At 42.3% G+C, this 26,718-nt stretch overlaps 1 protein-coding gene across 2 annotated transcripts in view; it reads right to left on the bottom strand.

Moving 5' to 3' along the window:
• HECTD4 (HECT domain E3 ubiquitin protein ligase 4) overlaps positions 1–26,718 on the bottom strand; it is a 5,422,508-nt gene that overhangs the window by 5,232,593 nt on the left and 163,197 nt on the right. For both annotated transcript variants that reach the window (XM_044068422.1, XM_044068423.1), the window contains exon 2: positions 7,513–8,030. In XM_044068422.1, coding sequence (XP_043924357.1) covers positions 7,513–8,030 — 518 coding nt within the window. The remainder of the gene's footprint in view (positions 1–7,512; positions 8,031–26,718) is intronic.

The raw sequence follows: 26,718 nt of genomic DNA, 5'->3' as shown, positions 1-26,718 counted from the left end.
ATAAAGGTTCAGCCAGCAACCTCAAGAATGTGCAACTGTTCAATAACTGAAAGATTCTCAACAGCACGTCAAAAAGGGCTAGGGAGTTATAAGGCACTGGGGGATGTTATAAGACACTAAGTTCTTGCTTCTTTTGGAAAATGTCATCAAGTTTCTTGCCACTCACTAATGTAAGGTTCCTCAGGTGGTGGTTTTGTGACAGTTCATAGAAAATACAAAAATTATAACACATATTTTAAAAATTGAGATCTTCCTCCTACTAGCATATGAAGTATTCAGACATGTACCAACACACATCCTTAGAAATCTTAACCACTCAAGTCTTCTCCTCTCTTCCACACCTCCAAACTAGCTTCAGTGCACAGATCACGGTTTTGTAGTCCTTGGTCTGGAACTGTGGAAATATCTCACTTTTTTTCTTAAAGATCGTTCTTCATAGGTTGGTACTAGGCTATCAGCCCTAGGGCCTATACAAGCCTAGCCATAACAGTTACCTGGCTATTTCTTCCCACACTATTTATTCCCTGGACCTCTGTCTAGCAGGGCAACTGACGTGATCCCCGGGGTGAATTTCCTTTCTCCCACCAGTCGTCAAGGTTCCTTTTGAAGAGGACCAAAGAGGCACTCTGCTGGACATGTATGGGCAATCTATTCCAGAGTCTGGGGAGTCTCTGGGTCAAGAAAGTACAGTTTTGTACCTACCATAAATGTAGATGTTCGAGTGCTAATACAGCTGCAGTCATAACAGATGGGTTCTCCTGCTGTCAGGCGGGTCCTCGGTCAGCCGAATTCCAAAGTCTAGGTCCGGCGTCGGTTGTCGTCGCTTCTTCCCTGACGTCAGTGCGACAGGGGTATAAAAAACAGCCGACGCCATTTTCTTCAGTTTTTCTTGCCCCAGATGTCAGGTGCCCCCAGAAGGAAGGCAATACATAAAATTATGTAGTAATGCAATGCAATATAATCAAAAAACAGTAGTTGCAAGCAAATACACCATAAAAGAATACCCCTAGAGGGGAAGGAGGGAGGGAAACCTGGACTGCAGCTGTATTAGCACTCGAACATCTACATTTATGGTAGGTACAAAACTGTACTATGTTCATCGTGCATACAGCTGCAGTCATAACAGATGGGTAGAATCCCAAAGCTAAGAAAGGGGTGGTAAGCACTAGGTGGAACCAAAATGCCCTGCAAGACTGCAGTGGCAAAGCCTGCTCTAGATTTGGAGTATAATGGTAGGTTGTAGTATTTGGAGAAGGTATGCACAGAACTCCAAGTGGCTGCTTCCAAAATATTCTTGGTAGGAACTCCTCTGAGGAAGGCTGCAGAGGTGGCTGTGGCCCTGGTGGAATGAGTTCTAATGCTTGTAGGTACCGTTTTGCCATGAAAGGAATAGCAAAAGCGTATGCAGTGGGCTATCCATTTTGAGATTGTCCGTTTGGAAATTGGCTTTCCTTGAGCTCCTACCACATAGGCCACAAAGAGCTGTTCTGATTTTCTGAAAGGTTTTGTTCTGTCCAAATAATAACGTAGTTGCCTGTGGATGTCCAAGGAATGTAGTAATGTCTCCCCTTTGTTTTGAGGATTGGGATAAAAAGTAGGTAAATGTATGGCCTGATTTAAAGCTACCCTGGATACCACTTTAGGCATAAAGGACGGGTTGGTTCGTAAGGAAACTCTGTCCTGATGGAAGATGATAAAAGGCTGGACAGCCATGAGAGCCTGTAGTTCTGAAACTCTACGAGCTGAAGTGATAGCCAGAAGGAAAGCTGTTTTCCAGGACAAATATTGCAAATCTGATGAGGCAGTTGGCTCAAAAGGAGGCAAAGTCAGTTTTTCCAGAATGAAATTAAGATCCCAAGCAGGTATTGGTTGTTTCCTTGGAGGTCTTAAATTCTTAGCCCCTCTAAGGAACTGTCTTAAAAGAGGGTGAGAGAATAAAGGAGGATCAGTGTTGCATTCTGCAGAAATGGGTGAGGCATGGATTTTGATGGAGGAGAACGAAAGTCCACTGCTTAGCAGTTCAGCCAAATATTGTATTTGAGGTAAATTCAGTTTTCCAGGGTTCTGGCCCTTTTTCTCATTCCAGACACAAAAACGTTTCCATTTTGCGGAGTAAGCTTTTCTAGTTGATGGCCTTCTGGCCTCCAAAATGACATCCTGCACCTCCTTGGAGAGTAGGGCCTGCTGTGATGCTAAGGAATCTTCCATGTGGCTAGATGGAGTGTTTTTAGCTGACTGTGAAGAGTTTTGAAGCTGTGCTGAGTCAGAAGAAGAGGCATTAGAGGCAGGGTCCATGGAGGGGAATGAGTCAGGCTCCTCAGGAGTGGGTACCAGTGTTGCCTTGGCCAGTCCGGAGCAATGAGGATCATCTTTGGTCTGTCTGCTCTGGTCTTCAATAGGACTTTGGGCAGCAGAGGAAGAGGCGGGAAGGCATAAACTGTCATTGATGTCCAACTGAAAGAGAGAGCGTCCACTCTCCAGGCCTTTGGATGGAAGATCCTCGAGCAGAATTTTGTCAATTGATGATTTTTGTGGGAGGCAAAGAGATCTATGTCTGGCCTTCCCCATTCTTGGATTATTTCTGTAAAAACTTCTGGATGCAACTTCCATTCGTGTGGATCTGTCATATTCCTGCTTAGGTTGTCTGCCAGCGTGTTTTCCTTGCCTGGCAAGTACTGTGCTTGTAGTTCCATTTGTAAGTCCATGGCCATGTTCCAAAGTGACATGGCCAGTCTGCATAGGGGATAAGAATGTGTTCCTCCCTGCTTGTTTATGTACCACATAACTGTGGTGTTGTCCGTTCTTATCAATAGTTGACCTGGTTGTAGAAGGTCCTTGAAAGCTACAATAGCATTTATTACTGCTAGCATTTCTTTTTGATTGATGTGAAGGTGCTTTTCTTTTTGGGACCATTTGCCCTGAATGCACCAGTCTGTCATGTGCGCCCCCCAGGCGTAGTCCGAGACGTCAGTTGTGATGACTTGATTTGCTTGAGGCTTGCTGAATGGAAGACCCGTGTTTATTTGACATGCTTGAGCCCACCACAGAAATTCCTTTTGCAGACATGGGATTAGTGGTATTATTGTTTCCAAACTGTGGCTGTGTTGAGACCATATGTTTTTTAGGTACCATTGCAGTTTTCTCATATGCAGCTTTGCACATGGGATTAGTAAGATGCAAGATGCCATGAATCCCAGAGCCTGCAGGATTTTCCTTGCAGTCAGCTTGGTGCAATTTGCCAGTGTTCTGAAATATTGAATTAGTTGCCCCTGCTTCTCTGGCGTGAGGTAGGCCATCTGGGTGTTTGTGTCCAAATTGGCACCCAGGAAAATTATATTCCGAGAGGGTATTAGCCTTGATTTCTCTTTGTTGACTGTGTATCCCAGAGAGTTTAATAACATTAATACATAAGCCAGATGTTTCAGAAGAATGTGCTTGATGTCCGCTTGGATCAGGCAGTCGTCCAAATAAGGGTATATTTGTATCCCTTGAAGTCTGCAGTAGGCAATTACTGATGCCAGGCATTTCGCGAATACTCTGGGCGCAGTAGATAAGCCAAAGGGCAATGCAGAGAATTGATAATGGGTTGAACCTGCAAGAAATCTGAGGTATCTTCTGCAATTTTGTCTGATTGGGACATGCAGGTATGCCTCCTTGTGGTCCAATGTTACCAGCCAAGACTCCTTGCCCAGCATGGGAAGGAGTTGCTGTAGAGTGAGCATCTTGAATTTTGGTACGAGTAGGAATGTGTTTAGGATGGAAAGATCCAAAATAGGTCTCCAATCTTTTCCCTTCCTTGGCACCAGAAATAGCCTGGAATAAAAACCTTGACCTTGTTCGTGTGTAGGTACCTCTTGAATAGCTTTCATGTTTATAAGATCTGAAATTTGCTTTTGTGCCTCTGCCCTTTGATTGTGTGGCAGTTTTGGCATGCCTCTCATTTTTGGAAGGGTATAAAAATGGAATTTGTAGCCTCTGTTTACAATGTCCAGGATCCATTTGTCCTTTGTGACAACATGCCAATTTTTTGAGAATAGTGCCAGCTTTCCTCCTAAGGGGGCTGCCACTTGAGACCTGGTTGGCCTGCAAAGGGGAAAGTCATTGGGTTTGCTTTCTGAAAGATTGTGAGTTGTCCTCACCACCTCTTTGTGTAGGAGCTTGCCAGTGTCTGCCTCTGTACGATCCTTGTGATTGTCCTCTGCCCCTCGGGCGCCTGTATCTGCCTCTTTGGGGTCTGTCTGTGGCAGGAAAGGACCAGTTTTGGAAGGCCAATTTCTACTAAAGCGTGGGGTTGAACCTGCAGAAATTCTTTCACAGTTTGCATTGATTTAGCTTTTCCTCCATTTTCCGTAATACTTCCTCAGCATTTGCCCCAAATAGTACATCCTTTTGAAGAGGCGTCTAGTAATTTAGCTTTGACATGATCAGGCAAGGCTTGTTCCTTGAGCCAGGCATGCCTACGTATGACTGAGCCTGTAACAGCAGCTCTACATGAGGCCTCTAGAGCATCAAAACCACATTGTAAGGTATGTTTACCCACTTGTTCTGCACTATGCATCAAATCCTGCAACTCCTTCAAGTCTGGTTGTTCAGGTTGTGACATTTTACTTTTCAATTGAGATAACAGAAACTGTTGGTATTTTAGCATATGAAACTGACAGTTTAAGGCCCTCATGGTTAAGGTAGCAGAGGTATATACCTTTTTCCCCACCTTTCTAAGGATCTGGAATCTCTCTCGGAAGGCAATGGATTTTGGCAATGGAAGCCTTAACTCCCTTGGGCCCCTGTGAGATGGTTTCTAGGTCAGCAGCATGGCTTTTGTAAAGAAATTGGTGCGAGTCAGGAACCCTGTAGTACCTGTCAGGCTTAACTGGAGCTGGAGGTAGAGAGTCCAGGTTAAGGCAGGCCTCCAAGTAAACATCATCTAGGATGTCCAAGACAGGAGGTATAGCCAGAGGCCTGTGCTGGGGTAACAAAAGAAATTCCCTGAGCCTTTTCTTGGAATCTGAATAATCCTGGCCTTCCCAGTGGAAGTGTTCCCTTAAGGTATGCAAAGTTTCCCCAAATGAGTAATCCTCAGGGGGGATACAGAAGGAATAGACTCCTCTGCATTAGAGTCTTCAAAAGGGGAGTAAGACTGTTCCTGATCATCAGAGTGTTCTGAAATAATGGAGCCCTGATCAGAGGAGGGGGAATCTTCCTCCACTCTGGGCCTTTTGTCCGGAGGTGGCTGAGAACCTCTGATTAAAGTAATTAAATTCTCAGCCATTTTAAGCATCTGTTTCTTAGGCATGGGGCCTGGAGATGGGCCCTGTGTAGCTGGTCTCTTAGGGTGCATGGTTGCTTTAGACTTGGTGAAAGCCTTGATGGAGAAAGAAGAGGAAGGTCTGAAGACACCTTGAGTGGAGGTGGACCTGTCCACATTCTGTGTTTCAATGCCAAGACTGGCTTCAGTATCTGTAGTCGGGGTGTGGGCCGAGGAGCCTGCGACCTCAGGTACAGGAGACACCGCCAAAGACGTGTCGTCGGTAATCAGGGGCTGCGTAGGCACCTCACTGAGAACCGGACCATGTGGAGTCGGCTTTGGCGTGGTGTCGGTAGAGGCCGCGGACCTCGAGTGCCGGTCCTTGTCTTTGCGTTTTTTAGACAAAACCGGAGTCGGAGTATCCGACGACATGGTATAGTTAAATGCTTTCCCAAAAAAATGCTGGGTGAACTCCGCCCGACGCTTAATAGTGCGTTTGTTGAATGTAGCACAAAAGTGACAGACCGAGACGTCGTGGTCTGGGCCTAAACAAGGTATACAGAGGGAATGGAAATCCTTATGCGGTATTTGCTTCCCACAAGAAATACAATTATTAACTTTGTCTGACATCGGTCTGAGGCAAGAAAAGTTTCCCCAACAGAGTACTTAGCTTTTAAGAGGACTTCGGTTTCCAAATTTTTCGTAATCTCAGGAGCTGGCCGACCGGCACTTGCGAACTGCTTCTGCTTCGGGCACCGCGTGGCAAGAAAGACTGAAGAAAATGGCGTCGGCCGGTTCTTTTATACCCCTGTTGCACTGACGTCAGGGAAGAAGTGACGACAACCGACGCCGGACCTAGACTTTGGAATTCGGCCGACCGAGGACCCGCCTGACGGCAGGAGAACCCATCTGTTATGACTGCAGCTGTATGCACGATGAACATCCTATCCCTCCAGCATGTTTTGTTTATTGTGATGACAAGGTTTAGATCCTTGGAGCATGTGGCTCTGAGGGATTGGGATTTCTTTAAGTGTAGCATGTCCAACAGCTCTGGGTTTGACATGGCCTTGTATGTTAAGCAAAGATCACCTCTGAGTAGACAATATGCGACAAGAGTATAGCTGGAGTTTTTTAAGGCGGTCAGCGTAGGGCATCTGCTTTAGGCCTGTGATTCTTTTTACACCATGTTCCAATTCGATCTAAACGCACATTACAAGACTCTAGGAAAATGCAACTGTTCCCTCTCCCTGGTCGTATAGGTTACCGTCTACCTACACTACTTCCCTCTACAACAGCTTGCTTAGGCTGTACTTTTCATCATGATTCTTTCAACATGCCAGCTCAGACATCTATTCTGTATAATAATATATGCATATGTTGCATTTGTCAGTCACTCTGTACATAACTTCATGTGTCTATTATCTTTACACCCTCAAGCCAAACATTCATTTTGCATATAATACATGTATATACTGCATTTTGGTTTTCACTTTGTACGTAATGTCATGTTATCTATTTTGTTTACCACTGGGCTGGCACTGAAATAGGTCCACTGGGATCAGTGCTCTACTCCAGTTAACAAAATAAAATAAAATAAATACAGCCCTTGGTGCAGTACAGAGCTCATCCCACCCCAGTCCCCATTCACAATGCATTGTACCCTCTGTCCTAAGTCCATTCCTTAAGATAATCTAAGAGGCTGAAGGCTGCACACCCTCAGAAGAGGTCAAAACTTTGATAAACTGGTACATCACTAAACTGTATGTTGATTAAACATATTTAGTATTAACAGAAAACACCTACCAATTAACAGTCTTCAATGAATGCATGTTTACTGAGGGGAAAGCAAAACAAATACCCAAACAGCTCTAAGCTATTCAGTGCATATAAAAAGTCCCTGGGAGAAATAAACAATGGTCCATTATAGGTGCTCCATTGATTATGTGGATGATCATCATCACTCAAAAGCCTGCAAAAAAAACTTTATCCAACACCATGTCTGATCATTAAATCTAGATCAACATATGCAGTACCCTCACCTTTATTTCTTGAAAAATGCATTGCTTCAGAATGGAGGGGAATCAAAATTACCAATCACTCTTGCATCTGCTTCCTCTTTACTGTCACCCAACAGCTTTCTGCAACATAGATAGCCTAGTACCTACCTATGAACCCATATACCAAGTCCCAATAACAAAGACTTTCCTATCTGTATGACTTCACTGCCACCAGGATAGAAGATCAAACAGAAAACAAAGTTAACTTACCTTGCGCAAGCTAAAGCAACAAGAGCTGCTGCTGCATTTTCTCTCTGCCTGGGAGTCATCTGCTGACCAGATGGAGAAGGGTCCTCTAACCAGGAACATAGTAAAGATTCTAATCCATTCAAACAATCAGACGGTTCCTTTGTCAGGCTTAATGGCTGGCAGTCCCGAAGGCAATTTAATAGCACCTCAGCTGTTATATTACACAGGGAGGGATCTGTTTTACTCTGAGACTGAATGAGCGGCAAAACCAGTAGAAGACCCATCCTGGAGGTAAAAGGTGCCTGTTCAGGCTGTTGCAGCAAGCCCTGTCTCTTGAGCAAGGCCAGTGTTTCCTCATCACTAGAGTTTTCACGTTCATGTTGCTCTTCCAAAGCTAGCTGTCGCTGAGCATTCCACAGTCCACGTAAAGCATTAAGACGGTATTCCAACAACCGCGCATATGCATTACTTTGGTTGCCACAAACAGCGCGGAGACGTTCTGCTAATTCTGATGGATTTTTAGTTTCAAATGTTAAAATCTGAAAGAAAAGAAATTCGAAATTGTTGAAAAGAAAATGGAAGTTTACTGCAAGAAAGAAATACTAAAATCTCATAAAACTTTGTTCATAAATATGTCAAAAGCAAGCATACAACTAAATATGCATTCTCAGCATCATTAAAAAAAAGATTTACCACTATTGTACCATAATCAAATACAACAAAAAGCTTAACATTCACTTAATAGTTCTATTTTGTTCCTGCAAATACACAAAGTAATAGTGACAGAAATTATCTTTTTATACTGGTTTTCAAGTTTTGTAAAGCCTCGTACACAAAAAGCTCTATAGCATGGTATCACAAATGTTCAGTCGAGTGATCAAGTCTAAAAGTGTTATGCACTTAAAATGTTACCTTTTCAATTTTTACATGGTACTTGGCTACACAAAGAAAGAACAGCCAAGAAATGAGTACAGTTGACTGCAGTGACTAGTACTTACTAGCAAACAGTGAAATAGCTATTTTTCCCATGACAGTCACGTCTGCCTGTGTACAGTAGATATATATATACACACACACACACACACACACACACACACACATCTATATACACGTCTTCATTTGACATGATTTATTAATGTGTGATTCCGGTATCATAAGGTTCAGAGTGCTTTTCTGTAATGCAGGAGGAGGTTTACCATGGCAAAGTCCAACAACCTATGTTCGACATAATAAAACTAAGCTACAGCACTCTTGAAAATGACAGGTACACTGAAGACACAAGTGAGTAGTCATACAATAGTAAAAAATATTCAGCATGCTATAGAAAGCAGACATACTATCATCATTGGAATTCTACTAGTATTAAATGGCACTGCAATAACTACACACCACTGTTAATACTGATTTAACTAAGCATAATACTTGGCTGGCATTCAGAATGAAGTAACCACAACCTGCCAAAAATCAAAGTCAAAGTAAACTTTATTGTCATTTAGACACCACAAGTGAAGTCTAAATGAAATTACATCATGCTCAAATTGAGAAGACAAATACATACATACAATTACAAATGCTTAGAAGAGAGACATATACATACATACAATTACACATGTATCAGACCTAACATTTACCTTTCTCTTGGACAGTTATACTACTACAATTATTCTATTTGCCACTACAGCAGCTAATTGTGTAATATGTACAAGTGTAGTAAGGAACCAATGTAATCCTCATGTTCTGTATATTATGAGAATATCTAGCAGTTTGTATTGCACATAATTTTCCTGTAAACTGATAAGTTGGTTGGGATGTCTTACTGTTATTGCACTACTGTTAGGTTATCACAAGACTTGTCCGCGTCTTGCATCCCTGAGATTAATACCAGAGTTCAAGAGTCTAATCGCTTGAGGGAAAAAACTGTTCTTGAACCTGGTTGTTTTACAGCATAAGCTGTGGTATCTTCTGCCAAACGACAAGCATGTGAACAGTTCAAAAAGCAGGGTGTGTAGGATCACTTGTTATTTTTGTTGCTCTGTCATAACAACGTGTTGTATATAGATCCTTACTCTCTCTGAAGTTTGGATCTAGTTATTTTCTCGACCACTTGGACTATCTTTTGTAGGGCTTTTTGATCTGCAGCTTAACAGCTTCTGTACCACACTGTGAAGTTGCACATTAGGATACTTTCTATGGTACCCCTGCAAAAGGTGGAGAGGATAGAGGGAGGTAGGCTTGCTTTCCTCAGTCTCCTCAGGAAGTGCAGGCACTGATGGGGCCTTCTTTACTGTGTGAGTGGTATCGGTTGACCAAGAAAGATCCTCCGGTATACAGGCCTCAAGGAATTTTGTGTTATCTACCCTTTCCACTACCTCCCCATTTACCATGAGGGGAGAGTGAGCTGGTTGCACTCTCCTGAAGTCTACTATAATCTCCATGGTTTTGCTGATACTGAGGTAAAGATTATACCTAGCACACCAGTCAGAGAACTCACTTCTTCCCTGTAAGCTTCTTCTCCTTTGCTGAGGAGGCCCACAACTGCAGTATCATCAGCAAGCTTAATGATGTGGTTTGGTGTTAAATCTGGCTTTACAGTCGTGAGTCAAGACAGTAAACAGCAGCAGGCTTAGCACAGAGCTCCAGGGTACTCCTGTATTGATAGTGATGCTCTGAGGAATTCTTGCCCATGCATACTCTGAGGTCTTCCAGTCAGAAAGTCCAGGATCCAGTTGCACATGTGATTCTTAAGGTGGACAAATTGTTTATATTAGCTGTTGTGGGATCAGTGTACCGAATGTTGAACTGAAATCAATAAATAGCATTCTGAAATAACTGTCCTTACTTTCTAGGTGTGCCACTGTGAGATGCAGTGCAACAGAGATGGCATCTGCCTGGCAGCGGTTTGCACAATATGTGAACTTCAGTGGATAAAGTGCTGTTGGAAGGTTTGCTGCCAGGTGTTTTTTGACCAACCTTTCAAAGCTTTTCATGAAGACGGACGTGACGGCCACTGGTCTATAATCATTAAAGCTAGAGGGAGTGGCTTTTTTTGGTAGTGGTATAATGACTGTGTTTTTGAAGCACTTGGGTACCTTCGCTTGGCTGAGGGAGACATTAAATATATCTGTCAGCACAATGCTTAGTTGTTCAGCACAGTCCTTTAACACCTTACCTACGATGTTGTCCAGCTCTGCAGCTTTTCTTGGATATCAACTGACACAGGGTCTTTTTCAACTTAGCTTGGTTTGGAATGAGCACTTCATCGCCTGAGTTTGTAGTGAGTAACACTGCCTTGGAGCAGTTCCTTTCCTCAAATCTGCTGTAGGTGTTTAGCCTATCCAGGAATTCTGTGCTTGCCTCTTATTGAGCTGACGTCTGTCTGTATTTGGTTATGGCTTCTATCTGCCACATACTCCAAGAGTCCCTCATGTCAGTGAAATGGTTTTGTACTTTCTTTCCATATGCCCTCTTTACCTCCCTTATCTCTCTCTTCAGATTTGCTCTTGCCAGCCTAACTGCATCTGTCATTCATCTTGAATGCCACATTGGGTTCTTTTACAAGACCCTATACTTAACCCGTTAGCCATGTTTTTTTGGTTTGCTGTTAAGATGATGTTTTCTCATCATCATGTCTTCTATGCAGTTAGATATATATGCCACCACTGTTTGTATATTCATCCAAGCTGATCAGTTGGTCAACTGTAGCAGCCTCTTTAAATATGTTCCAGTTTGTGTTCTTGAAGCAATCTTGGATTGCCATTTTTGCACCCTCTGGCCATACCATGACTTGCTTCACAGTGGGCTTTTTCCTGATTAGTGAAGTTTTATATACTGGCATTAGCATAAAGGTAATGTGGTCTGAGCCACCCAAATGTGGAAGTTACACAGCTTTATATGCCAACTTAATACTGATACATACTTTGTCCAAGGTGTTATTTCCCTTTGTACCAAATCCCACATGCTGGTAATAATGGAGTAATACTGACTTCCTGCAACTCTGCCTGACTGAAATCTCCTGCAACAATTTTTGCAAAGTCCAGGTTTTTATTTTGTAGGTCGCAAATTGAGTTATAGAGTGTAATCAGAGCTTCATTCGTGTTTGCACTTAGTGGTATACACACTACTATTATGATGATGACGTTGAACTCTATGGGAATATAAAAGGGTCTGCATCTCACTGCTAGGAAATCTAGGTCTGCAGAGCAGTGGTTCAGTACAGTGTCACAGTTTCTGCACTACTTGTTAATTACATACAAGCAGACTTCCCACTGAGTGCATGGTTTCTGCTTGCACAAAACATTGTGAGCCCTTCCAGTTGTACTGCACTGTCATTAACATTATTATACAGCCAAGTCTCTGTAAACGTAAATACACAAATGTTTCTCATCTATAATTTTGAGTTGCCATTTCCAGCCTTAAGTAGTTATTTTATTTTCCAGAGAAAACACATTTGCTAGAAGACGGTAGTGTAGGCCTGAACAGATTTGCCTTCAATCTAGCAGCGATTCCAGCCCTTGTTCCTCTTTTCCTGGTTCATTCGCATCTTTTTCACTTGATACTTTTCCAGTGTGTTGTAGAAGCTCCTAATAGCTGTTTTAGGTATTTTGAGCTATGCAGTGATAGAATGCTAAGTGTTGAGTGTGTAAGTTGTTGTAGGCTCCGTAGACAACAGGCCAACCATCCAGCTGCACAAGCATCATTTCTTGACTTCCAGTAAGTTATCTGCACTATAAGGGATTGCACCTTCCTTTAAATCATCAGAAACTTTTTTCCATTTTTTTTTTTTTTTTTTGGTGTGTAGAAAAGACAAATATTGCGCATTTCTAACTCAAGCTGATGCAGCCACTGCCACACAGGTCACTGTTATTTTTTTTTCAAAATAACACAAAAGAGAAAATACTGAAACTGTTTTAAATCAAGAGTATGAAACAATGACACGCTACAAAGAAAGTGAGAATAGCAGTATTAAAACTCAGTTATCTGAAATAGTAAATGTGTGCCAAACCTTACAATAAAGGCAAAGTAGCCACTCAGAATAACTAGCTACTGTTTTAACAGTGAAATTTACAGACTTTTACTTTTACATTCTAAAGCTAAAAAGTAAAGTTATTTATTTATTTTTTGGGGGGGGGGGGGGAGTGATGCTACTGTTCTTGCTTCATTCTGACTGCTATCCCCAGTGCTCCATGTAAAATACCATGTCTACAGGTTGTCCACTATCCCACCAGACTATTACTGAATTTAAACAAAGGGCAGATGTGGATTCTAGGAATGTCCGGGGGGGGGGGGGGGGCTGCTGTCCTACATCTGCCACATGGGTTTCACTTTATGGCCTAACCCTGGTTTTCCATCCCTCCCTTGATTACATGGCTTCTGTCATGGGGGGAGGAATACAATGAGAGTGCAAGCTTTCACACTGCCTCCACAAAAGCTTAGCCAGCATTCCCACCCTATCCCCTTAGACTACACCCTCCTTTGTACAAACCCCGACCTCCACCAGGGATGCCAAGGGGAACGTCCCTGTAACCGCCTCTCATCCCTCTCTGCCACTCCATCAAGATGCCCAAGCTACTAATTGAACCCAGGCTGCCTGGGACGTAATCATGGACTTATCTACACCACCAGGGAGCCATACAAACCAAGCTTTAACCACCAATCCACGACAAAACTGTAGTCAATAACATGCAGATAAAGCAATCATTTGCTGTTGCTGCAGGGCAGCTAAATGAAAAGTCATATTAAAGAATCACTTGCGGCAGGACAACTTGAGCACTCCAAAGGATTGTTGTGCCCTAGTGCCATATAGGCAACAACAGAGAGTGAAACATATTAGTCACATTACATTAATGTGCATTTTATTGACCTAACACTATATTCTATATTACTGGTGAGTTTTTCTTACTCAGCTTCCCATTGTCATTCCTAGTCAAAATTTCAAAGCCACAAAACTAAAATAATTAGTAAATACACAACATTCAATGAAGAGCTATTGCAGAACAGTGATGTGCAAAACATTCACATGCAAATCACTTCAATAATATTTACAAATGGTCAAGTTGTTTTCAAATGCTGTAGTTTGAGTATGTTTGTGCTTGGCTACTATTACTTACTGTCTGCAACCCTCACAGTTACTGCATTGTTAGCATTTGAGCATAGACTCCTTACAGCTGCTGTGCCATCTGTGTTCTTCTAACACAGTACATCCATGGCTGCACTAATATGCTCTTAGCTGCTCAGAATTAGTGAACCTCCAACTTAGCTTAGTTCTCCTTCTACACCACACCTAACGAACAGTATACCTTGAGCAATTAGACCAAGCTATATCCAAGACTCATTTGTACAAAATGGAAAGAAACCTATATGCATCCCTTCAGTTACCAAACTTACAGCACTCTGTAGTCCATATGCTCACAGGACAATGAACTTGTACTTAATGTGAATAATTCAGTCTAAAATGGGTGCAAATATCTATGCAATTCTGAAGGATCTTTCCCACCCAGTAAGATGGCCTGCAAACACTACACGCTATCGCCCACGTCATCACTACTACACTAAACTGACTTGTACTGAGGCTTTGAAAAAGGTCACTACCAAAGCCACCTAAGATTAAGACTAGGTCTTGGCAGACATCCAGAATCACAACAGCACCCTGCTTAGACATGGTAAAGGATTACCAGGAGGTAAACTACAAACAAGGTAATACCAAAAGTTACACAGGGATAAAAGTAGTGTCTTTGCAACTGGTGACACTACTATCATGCACACCGATTCCAGCTTCATACATGTAGACAAAGATAGGGTTACAGTTAATTGTCATTCTGATGCCAGGCCCTATAATATCACAAGGGCCCTAAAGTCCCTTCTCACAGGGAAAATATAAATACGGTCAAATAGTAATCCATGTGGGTGTGAATGATTTAAGGAGCACAACCTTGAAAGTCATGCACAGCATACCTCTCTACCTGCAGGCAATGAAAATAGATACAAAAACCGCTGAGAAGTAGGTACACAGAGGCAAAACTCTGTGCATCTAATTAGTATAAAATTTAAATACCAAATAGCACACAACTCTTCTCGCTTCCAGTGGGACTGTGGGATACTATTCAAACATGTTTAAAAAAATCTGTCTAGTAGAACTTTGCAATACAGTTCATTAAAGTCTAAAATGTCATTTAATTTTTCTTCTAATAAAGGGGAATCTAAGATGCATGTCCTCTTTAAATTATTCCTTCCGTTATCTACAATGTTGTCTACATATAAAAAAAAAAAAAAAGATAATGGGAATCAAAAAATGGCTTATTAGTTGGTGTTATTCTAAAGGAATTCAGTATTGGTCTGCATGGGATGTGGGAAGAAATTAATGATTGTCCAGACTGCTTTACCAAGGATAGCCTGCATTTCTTGTTCTAGGACTTCACATAGCGGCTAAAGCCCCTGCTGTCCTCACAGTGCCCTTTTAGACGGATTCTGGCCAACAGCAATGCAGCATATATTAATGCAGTAATTTCCATCCCTAAACAGGACATCAAAGTATATTTCCTGATCTCAAGGCTGTACTGCAACTTGAACAAAGTACAGTTGTGTACACCTACCACAAATGTAGATGTTAGAGTGTCTTCACTGTTGCAGTCATAACTGTAGGGTTCTCCCCTGCCGGCAGGCAGCCCTCGGTCGGCCAGAATCCCAAAGTCTGGGTCCGGCGTCGGCTGTTCATCCATGCTCCCTGACGTCAGAGCGCCAGGAGTACAAAGCTGACAGCCGACGCCATCTTCTCCAGTTTTTCTTGCCCCAGATGTCAGGAGTCCCAGAATGAAAAAGGTCCCCTAACCTTTGCAAATACACCTCAGAAGAATGGTGAAAAAAGGAAATACACAAAAGTAAAAATAAGAGGGGACAGGAGGGAGGGAAATCCAGACTGCAACAGTGAAGACACTCTAACATCTACATTTATGGTAGGTGTACACAACTGTACTATGTTCATCGTGTTTCACTGTTGCAGTCATGACTGTAGGGTAGAATCCCAAAGCTGAAAGAAAGGGAGGTGGTCATAAAGAGGAAGGGGCGGCTAAAAGACCCTGCAAGACTGCAGAGGCAAAGCCTGCCCTAGACTTAGAGTAGAGAGGTAGATTGTAGTGCTTAGAAAAAGTATGCACTGAACTCCAAGTTGCAGCTTCTAAAATGTCCTTGGTAGGAACTCCCCTGAGGAAGGCCGCAGAAGTGGCAGCAGCTCTGGTGGAATGAGTCCGTATACTCCCTGGGATTTTGCTTTCCATGGTGAGAATAACAAAATCTGATTCCATGAGCAATCCATTTAGAAATGGTCTGTTCTGAAATGGCTTTACCTTGGGAACTTGAAGCATAAGAAACAAACAATTGTTCTGATTTTCTGATGTCCTTGGTTCTGTTCAGGTAAAAACGTAGTTGTCTGTTTACATCCAAGGAATGTAAGATCCTTTCCCCTTTATTTTGAGGAGTGGGGAAAAAGGTTGGCAAGTGGATAGTTTGATTTAAAGCCACTTTGGAAACCACCTTAGGCATGAAGGTAGGATTAGTCCTCAAAGATACCCTGTCTTGATGAAAAATAATATAAGGTTCCACAGCCATAAGAGCTTGTAACTCTGAAACTCTCCTGGCAGAGGTTAAGGCTAACAGGATAGCAGTCTTCCAAGATAAAAACTTGATGTCAGAAAGGGCAGCAGCCTCAAAAGGAGGCAAGGTTAGTTTTTCCAAAACATAGTTGAGATCCCAAGCAGGAATGGGAGGAGATCTAGGAGGTCTTAAGTTCTTAGCTCCTCTGAGAAACTGTCTCATGAGCTGGTGAGAAAAGATGGGAGGGTCTGTATTATAATGAGCAGAAATAGCAGAGGCATGTATCTTAATGGAAGAGAAAGAGAGACCCTTATGTAAGAGATCTGTCAAGTAAAGTAATATTAAAGTAATATTAGGAAGAAGAGGATCAGAATCCTGAGCCTGCATCCAGGAACAAAATCTTTTCCATTTTCCTGCATATGATTTTCTAGTGCTAGGACGTCTGGCTTCTAAAATGACATCCATAACCTGCTTGGGCAGTAAAGAAGAAATTAAAGGCCCTGGATTAACCAGGCCGCCAGGCTGAGAGTTCTGACATGAGAGTGTAGAACCTGACCCTGAAGTTGGGGCAGAAGGTTCAGAGACTGAGGTAAAACCCAAGGGGGCTCCAGGCATAGGTTTTTTAGAGTTGGATACCAAAATTGCCGAGGCCAATTTGGAGCCAGCAAGATTATCATCTTGGGCTTGTCCTGCTTTATCTTCAATAAAACCCGAGGAAGAGGCGGAAAGGCATATCCCGAGAGGTTCCTCCAACTGAATGACAGGGTGTCCACTTTCCAAGCTTCTTTGTGGAAAGTCCTGGTGCAAAAATTCTGTAGTTGATGATTGAGATGGGATGCAAAGAGGTCTATGTGAGGACATCCCCAGACTGCTGTTATCATCCTGAATATTTTGGTGTCCAGCATCCACTCGTGTAGATCCGAAAGGTTTCTGCTCAGACTGTCTGCCAGGAAGTTTTGTTTCCCTGGTAGAAACTGAGCTTGAAGATCCAGATTGCAAGCTAGAGCTGTGTTCCATAGATCCATGGCTAGTCTGCAAAGGGGGTAGGAATGAGATCCCCCTTGCTTGTTTATGTACCACATAACTGTGGTGTTGTCTGTCCATATTAGCAGTTGGCCTGGTTGTAAAAGATTCCTGAAGGCCAATAGAGCTTTCTGAACGGCTAACATTTCCTTTAAATTGATATGCAGGTGTTTCTGATCCTTTGTCCAAAGGCCCTGTAAATAATTGCCCTGAAAATGGGCTCCCCAAGCATAATCCGAGGCGTCCGTGGTTAGAATCTGAGTGACAGGAGGCAGACGGAAGGGTTTCCCTTTGTTTAGGGCACATGCCTTGGACCACCAAAGAAATTCCTTTTGAAGGCAAGGAAGGACGGAGATCAGTATGTCTAAACTGTGGCAATGCTGAGACCATACACTTTTTAGGTACCATTGTATTTTCCTCATGTGTAGTCTTGCATATAGTATGAGAAGGATGCAGGAGGCCATGTAACCCAAAGCCTGCAGGAATTTCCTTGCAGAAAGTTGAAGCCAGCTGTGATTGTTTTTCGGATGTCAGAAATGCCATCTGGGTTGTGGTGTTTAGAAGTGCACCCAGAAAAGTTATCTGTTGTGATGGTGTCAAATTTGACTTTTTTACGTTTACAGAGAATCCCAGGAACTTGAGGAGGTTCTGTACAAATTCTAGATGCTGGAGTAAGACATCCTTGCTGTCTACCTGAATTAGACAATCGTCCAGATAAGGGTAAATTTGAATTCCCTTGAGTCTGCAGTAAGCTACTACTGGAGCCAGGCATTTAGTGAAGACCCTGGGCGCAGTAGATAATCCAAAGGGCAGCGCAGAGAATTGAAAGTGCCTCGATCCGGCCTTGAACCGGAGGTATTTTCTGCGATCCTGCCTGATGGGAATGTTACCATCCATGCATCTTTGGACAGCATTGGAAGTAGCTGCTGTAGAGTAAGCATCTTGAATTTTGGAATCTCTAGAAAGGTGCTCAAGACAGACAGATCCAGAATGGGTCTCCATGAGTTTTGCTTCCTTGGGACTAGAAAGAGCCTCGAGTAAAAACCTTTTCCCATCTCTGAAAGAGGAACCAGCTCTATGGCATTCATAGCCAAAAGAGCTTCCACCTGTTTTAAGGCCTCCGTCCATTGATGTTTTGGAAGGTCTGGTCATCCGTTTGGCCTTGGCAAGGTATGAAAATGGAATTTGTAACCTCTTGAAACCACATCCAAAACCCACTTGTCGGGTTATTTGAGTCCAATTTTGATAAAAAAAGAGAGAGTTTTCCTCCGAGAGGGGCTTCCAGGCAAGAAGTTCCTGTAGCCCAACAGAGGGAGTCATTGATTTTGTTTCCTTTGAGATTGTGACCTGTCCTCTCCTCCCCTAGGGGTGGAAGCAGTCCACTGTCTTGGTCTATAAGCAGTTTGTGTTTGAGGCCTCCCTCTGGAGAGTCTATATCTACCCCTCTGAGGCCTGTCTGAAGTGGGAAAGGACCAATTTTTTGAAGGCCAATTCCTGCTAAATCTGGGTGGCTGTACTTGTAATAAATCTTTAACTGTTTGCATGGATTTCTCCTTATCCTCCATCTTTTTAATCACCTCTTCAGCTTTTAATCCAAACAAAACATTATGCTGAACAGGAGCATCCAATAATTTAGCCTTTACTTGTTCAGGTAAATTTTGTTCCTTTAGCCATGCATGCCTTCTAATGACTGTGCCAGAGGCCGCAGCCCTACAAGAAGCCTCCAAGGCATCAAAACCACAGTGTAAACCATGCTTCCCAACCTGTTCAGTGGCATGCAATAAGTCATGTAATTCCTTATCATCTGCACAGGCAGAAATGGAAGTAAGCTTTTGTTTTAAGACAGACAAGAGAAATTGCTGGTATTTAAACATATGAAACTGACAGTTTAAAGCCCTAATGGACAAAGTAGCAGAAGTGTACACCTTTTTGCCCCATCTTTCTAAGGATTGAGAATCCTTTTCAGTAGGAATGGGATTTTTGGCAGAAGCGGCCTTAACTCCCTTAGGACCCTGAGAAATGGTTTCAGGGTCAGCAGAAGGGTTCTTGTATAAAAACTGATGGGAATCCGGAACCCTGTAATATCTATCAGGCTTAACAGGAGCAGGAGGAAGAGAGTCAGGGGTTAAGTTAGCCTCCGAAAAAGCATCATCCACAATATCCAAAACAGGAGGAATAGCCAGGGGTCTATGTTGGGGAAGAAGAAGAAAATCTCTCAGTCTTTTCTTGGATTCCGAATACTCCTGTCCTTCCCAGTGGAAATGTTCCCTCATTTCATGCAAAGTTTCCCCAAAAGAGAAATCCTCAGGGGGAGAAGCTGAAGGAATGGATTCTTCAGCATCAGAGTCCTCATAAGGAGGGAAAGAATATTCCTGATCAGAAGAAGAAACTGAGGAAACAGAAGCCTGATTAGAGGAATCATAATAAACATCCTGCCTTGGCCTTTTGTCTGGAGGGGGATGAGAACCCCTAATCATAGTAAGTAAATCCTCCGCCATCTTGAGTAACTGTTTCTGTGACTTGGGAGCCGGTTCAGAAGAGGCCTGTGTTGAAGTCTTTGATTTAGAAGGAGTCTTTGCCTTTACTAGTAGCTGAGTAGGCCTGAAAACCCCTTCGGAAGCCGGTACCTGAACAGCGGCTCCGTACCCATCCGAAGGAGCATTGTCCGAAGGTCCAGCAACAGAAATATTTAAAGGCCTGGTTGGCTCCTCATGAGAGTCCGTTTCGGCCGTTGGTTCTGAAATGGTCGACGACAGGGGCTGCAAAAGCGCCTCACTGACGACGGCTGAACCTGAAGCTGGCTCCGCTTGTGCGCTATCATCAGATTTGGACCTCGGAGGCCTGTCTTTATCCTTGCGACGTTTGTGAACTCCGGTAGCCGGGACCGTATCAGACGACATTTTGTAGTTAAAGCGCCTACCGAAGTAATGAAAAGCAAAATCGTACCTACGCTTAATTGTACGTTGATTGAATCTAGCACAAAACCGACAACTAGCTACGTCGTGGTCAGGGCCCAAGCAAGGAATACAGTAAGAATGAAAATCCTTATGAGGTATTTGCTTCCCTCATGAAATGCAATTATTAACTTTTTCTGACATCGGAGTGGAGCAAGAAAAAAGTTTCCCCAACGGGGTACTTAGCTTTGAGTGGAGAAGAGAGTCTTCGGACCGAAGAAAATCAGAAAAATTCGTCAGGAGTCAGCCGACTGGCACTTGCGAACTGCTATCACCGCACGGCAAGAAAGACTGGAGAAGATGGCGTCGGCTGTCAGCTTTGTACTCCTGGCGCTCTGACGTCAGGGAGCATGGATGAACAGCCGACGCCGGACCCAGACTTTGGGATTCTGGCCGACCGAGGGATGCCTGCCGGCAGGGGAGAACCCTACAGTCATGACTGCAACAGTGAAACACGATGAACATCTTGCATGTTTCTGTAGGTACTAAGACTTTATTTCAGTGAAAAGACTGGACTCCTACCTTGCCTTGGTTTTGCACCTACCATGCATTCACTCAGGTCTGATGGGACATTTCCACATCTGTCAAAGACTAAATTGCCTCTAGAATGATTCCCAGAGACCCACAAAATGAACTATTTGAACTCTAACTTTTCCAGAACAAGACCAACTATCAGTTTATAGCCCGTTACAGGACACCCTCCACATCCACTGATGACCATGCAAGGAAGTACCCATTACCAGAAATGCCTTCATAGAGATTTCAACTAGTCATCAATAAACTGGAGCACCTATGCTTCCAAAATCATGCATGTCCAGTGATTCTTAGACTTAAAATAAACATTTTCTGAAAAGCTAGTTAAACAACTAGAAGACATAATATCCTTAACCAGGTCCTAAGTAATACAGCAACCACCTGATCTTAAGCCAACTGAACCTATTTGGACTAATAAGACACCTCACTAAGCTATGACAGGATAATTATGTCTTACAAGACCAATAAATCTTGTCTGAGAGGAAATGCACCAAAGTACATTGCATTTTCTTACCTATATCTTACCTTTCTTAATAGTCATGAGCCGTTAGCGGAGCGGACTACATTTTCTGTCATGCCCTCTAGTAGTGGTTATTCTAGCATTACTAATACTGCAGTTTCACACCACCTTTATGGCTCAAGGTGTTAACTTGCTCATGCTTCCAAAGGCAGTCTGCTGCTGACTGCTCAATGAGGTTTTTAGCCAAAAACGGAGGTTGGATTAACCATCTGGTTTGCATACCAATCTAAACACTATCAGAGAAAACAGTAAGACCAGGTTGAAGTTGGAAAATTACAGTTGTACTCTGTCTTCTTTTACTTCTCTTGCTGATGTGGGAAGCATACCTAATAATAATAATAATAATAAATATAAAAACAAACTGTGGGATAGTCAGTTATAACCAGTATGAAAATAAGACAGACACACACAAACACGCTAGCATATATTGTGATATTATCACCAAGATTTTTGAATGGAATGTTATCAGTTCAATATGATAGCATAGAAACACTTGCTGCAGTTACAGTCAGGAGCAAAATAATTCCAGAGAAATGAAACACATGGTATTTGGGTTACATGGAGGCAGGCAGAGGTGCAAATAAATATATTCCACTTGACTAAGACAAGAAGAACAGTAACAGAAATGATTGCATAATGCATACCTTTATCATCACACACAATATGGGGGGGGGGGGTACAAACAAAGTTAACTGTTACAATGGACTAGGTAGTTTTTATACTACTATAAATTCTGTGGTTGTTTTACCCATACCCATGTGATTTTCCTTAAGGCATTCCAGTTTAATCCCATATGCTAAAACACACAGTTTGGTGGCTACGCTACATTATCTGTGTGTAATATCCACTGTTGCCCCTTACGGCAAGAACTATCTTTGGAAATGATCTGCAAATATTAGTCCATTTTCCCCCCATTTAACAAAAAAAAAAAACAAAAAAAAAAAAACCTTTCAGAAACTGTCAGAAGTGGAATGGTGTGTGAGCATTGTCGTTTCATAGGAGATGCCCAATATATATTTATTATTATTATTACTTGCTCAGCATTCTGAGGGTGTTCAACAACTTTGTGTGGTTTAGTGGAAACACAATGACTATAACAAGGGATAAAAATTAAGTGGGTAAGGAACTCCAACAATTCAGAGTGAATGGAGGCAGTGACTGAAAGGTCAAGAAGGAAGAAAAGGGTAATCTGAGATAAGAACGGCGCAGTGGTGTAGCGGTAGAATTGTTGCCTCACAGCAAGAGGTTCTTTCAAAGGAGATGCCCGATGTATATGTACTATTATTATTACTTACTCAGCATTCTGAGGATGTTCAACAACTTTGTGTGGCTTAGTGGAAACACACTGACTATAAGAAGAGATAAAAATTAAGTGAGTAAGGGACTCCAACAATTCAGAGTGAATGCAAGCAGTGACTGAAAGGTCATGAAGAAAGAAAAGGGCAATCTGAAATAAGGACGGCGCAGTGGTGTAGCAGTAGAACTGTTGCCTCTCAGCAAGAGGTTCTCCGGTTCGATGCTCGGCTGGAAAGCCTTCTGTGCGGAGCCTGCATGTCCTCCCTGTGTTCGTGCAGGTTTTCCCTGAGTACTCTGGTTTCCTCCCACATTACAAAGACCTGCATCTGGAGCACATCTCCCCGGGCCTCCACTGAAAATTGGCTTTGTTCCAAGTCGTGTTAAATAAATAAAATAAGAATGTACAATGGAGATTAGAAAACTTTCATGCTCTTTTTAATCCCTTAGTCTACCCACAATCAAGTTAATTTAAAACAATTCATTTGTCCTGACTTCAATTCAACAGACAGCTTTAAGTCAAAAGATTTTATCAAGTTTCAAATCTGCTTATCTTAGAGCAGCATATCTGCTTATTTGTTGTCTGCAGCTCCTCATAAATATGTGCGTCTGTGTGAAGTACTTAACATGCCAATAAAGGTCGATTGTCAAAAACACATTAAAACAGAAGCAGACTTGAGTACAAGCTACTAAATAAAAATAGTTTCATTTCTAATAGGCAGCAATGCACATACTCAATATCTAATTTGCTGAAATCTTAAGTCCTTGAGGTCAGTGGATGGAGGGGGGGGGGGGGTGATAGCAGTAGTGGGATGGTAGGTGGGAGGACCAGCTTCTGGCTTCCACGAAATGGTCCAAAATGCAGCTCTCTAGTTTCTCTAATCCTAGAAATAAAGTAAAACCTCTCAAAAGCAGCAACTAGATGAAACTTGACAAAAAGTGCTTAAATAAACCTGGATTTTTGCTGGTGGTCTGTTCTGCACGCTTCTTTCATCGAGTTTCTTTAATCCTGGTCAAGTCTGACCATAAACCAATAACCTTCTCTTTCAAAACCTCTGCAGTCATTAAGTCTGAATTCAGAGATTTCAAATGCACAAACCTCTTCAAATTAATGGCAACTTATCCAGATACACTTATATCATCATCAGACAGAACACTGAAGCAGCTGCTGAGTTATCTCTGCTTATTATCAGAGCTTTGGCCGGCTAACATCTACTTGAAATCAGCTGGACATATAAGTGAATTTAAGTACACTTTTATCTGCTCTTTTGCATATAGTACTGCATTTAATTTATTTGTGTTTTTCACTGAATATTAACTCAACTGAACTTGTGGCTGTCTCTCTACAGAGTACTTTTTTGAATTTCAGTGTAGCCATTGATAGCAGTGGGGGGTAGTTTCAGCTCATCGCTGACATTCTGTCTTGCCTTATATAAGTGGCATATTTTGAGTTATCTCTGTTTAATATCAGAGCTTTGGCCGGCTAACATCTACCCGAAATCAGCTGGACATATAGGTGAATTTAAGTACACTTTTATCTGCTCTTTTGCATATAGTACTGTATTTAATTTATTTATTTGTGTTTTTCACTGAATATTAACTCAACTGAAATTGTGGCTGTCTCTCCACAGTTAGTTCCCCACCCTCCCTTCCTGTTCTTGTATTGGTGTTAATGTTGGTGGCTTTGAAACTGCCCACCCCTCTTGTAGATTTGTATTTGGATACTCATTCTGGGCCAATCTCATTTGCTCACTCAACTCAGTGCATTGAGATCATATTCTGATTTCAGGCACTCCTACTGTGTACAAAGAGAGTATTTGGGAAGGACAACCCCTGTAGCCTCTTAATCCAGCTCTGTTCCCTCCCTAAAAAAAAAAAAAAAAAAATATATATATATATATATATATATATATATATATATATATATATATATATATATATATATATATATATATATATATATGGGTCTACTTCACATGGTCGACAGGCCATATGATCGACATCCATTTGGTCGACAAGCATGTTATATATATATCAACTCCAGGGTGGCACAACATTGGGGAGGGGGGCAAATCTGCTTGTCGACCAAATGAGTGTCGATCTTATGGCATGTCGACCATCTCAGGTAGACCCATATATATATATAAATAAAATTCAGCTGCTCTTACTGTAACTGTCTTAGTTGCTCTTCTGCGTGCTATCTGTTCAGTCGCTCTTACTCTGCACTTATTACTGCTAGTTAGTAGCCTTCTAATTTACTGCCTTCTATACTTGTTTTTTTAGTCATTTGTTAATTTAATTGTATTTATTTGAAATGTATTTGCCATAGTGTTGCTACACACTTGGGTGTGTTGGCCTGCACTACAATTTGAATTGTATTTACTGCTGTTTTAGCTGCTTTTCTGTAACAAAAAAAAAACAAACATTCTAAGCTTGTTTCCTGCCTTTCCTGTAACTAGTCAAGTCCAGATACAAACTTGCTGTATCCAGGAATTTGGTAAGCTTCTGAGCCACCAAAGCCTTTCTGTGTTGGAGGGAAGCCTTTTAGCTTTATCAGTGGGAGTGGTAAGCACTAGGTTGCCTATCTACCATGGGAAGAGTGGGTTTTGGCCCTGAAATTTAGGGTTGCCACCTTTTCAAATGGCCAAAGTGGGACATTTTTGGTACAAACATCAGATTTTACAGGCTGACACATACCCTCGATCAGTACAAAGGATAGAACTTAACTTTTTTGGCCTAAATAAATGCTTATTCTTGTAGCATTTTAGTTGCTTATTCTGTTTTTTTTTTATAACATTTAGGTATTTTTAGATACAGAAGAACTGTTTTATGCAACTATTACATAAAATATAGGAAATAATTTTGTCCTAAAATCTCAGGACATTTGCCATTTTTACAATTTTTTTTGTCAGGACACAACTGCCCAAAGAGGGACTGTCCCTTGCAAAGTGGGACAGGTGGTAACCCTACTGAAATTGTAGTTCATTGGCCGTTTGGGCAGTTTTTCCATCTCTTTCTACTTTCTGGTTAAAAGCCCGTTTTGCGTTTGGTCCCTGCCTTTCCTATAACTAGTGTAGTCCAGGTACAGATTTGCTGTATCCAGGACTGTTAGTAAGCTTCTGAGCCTCCCCCCCCCCAAGCCCTTCTGTGTTGGAGAGAAGCCTTCTAGCCTATCAGTGGGAGTGGTAAGCATCAGGTAGCCTATCTACCGCAAGAGGAGTGGTCCCTGGCCCAGAAACTGTAGCTATTGGCTGTTTGAGCAGTTTTTTTCCCATCTCTTTAAACTTTCTGGTTTGAAAGCCGCACTTGCGCCTGTTTCCCGCCTTTCCTATAACTAGCCTAGTCCGGTTACAGAGTTGCTGTATCCAGGATTGTTAGTAAGCTTCTGAGCCCCCCCCCCCCCCAAGCCTTTCAGTGTTGGAGGGAAGCCTTCTAGCTTATCAGTGGGAGTGAAAACCACTAGGCAGCCTATCCTCCATGGGAAGAGTGAGTTTTGGTCCAGAAACTTTAGTTTATTTGGCCATTTGGGCAGTTTTCCATCTCTTTCAACTTGCTGGCTTTAAAAGCCAACATTTGTACTTGTTCCCCGCCTTTCCTGTAACTAGTCTAGTCCAGGTACAGATTTGCTGTATCCAGGACTCTTTGTAAGCTTCTGAGCCACCCAAGCCTTTCTGTGCTGGCGGAAAGCCTTCTAGCTAATCAGTGGGAGTGGTAAGCATTAGGTAGCCTATCTACCACAAGAGGAGTGGTTCCTGACCCAAAATTGTAGCTATTGGCCATTTGGGCAGTTTTTTTTCCATCTCTTTCAACATTCTGGTTTAAAAGCCGCACTTGCGCTTGTTTCCCACCTTTCCTGTAACTAGCCTAGTCTAGATACAAAGTTGCTGTATCCAGGACTGCTGGTAAGCTTCTGAGCCCCGCAAGCCTTTCTGTGTTGGATCAGTGGGAGTGGTAAGCACTAAGTAGCCTGTCTACCATGAGAGGAGAGATTCTTGGCCCAGAAATTGTAGTTTATTGACCACTTGGACAGTTTGTCAGTCTCTTTCAACTTTCTGGTTTAAAAGACCACATCTGTGCTCGTTTCCCATCTTTCCTGTAACTAACCTACTGGGTAGCACTAGAAAGCCTTAAACTGATACAAGCCTTCTAACTTAGAAGAGAGACTTTGGAGTGATTAAGTATCAGTTTTCTGTACTTTCTTGCTGTACTTAAATGTTTTCTGCCTAAATGTAGATTTTCCAGTGTTTATTGTGATTTAAAAGCTTGTTTTTTTCACATATTGTACTTATTTGACTGCCTGCACCTTTAAAAAGTTTT

Source organism: Protopterus annectens, chromosome 4.part0 (assembly GCF_019279795.1).
Source record: "Protopterus annectens isolate FY-2018-M chromosome 4.part0, PAN1.0, whole genome shotgun sequence".
NCBI lineage: Eukaryota > Metazoa > Chordata > Ceratodontiformes > Protopteridae > Protopterus > Protopterus annectens.
This window is presented reverse-complemented; position numbering and strand designations above follow the sequence as displayed.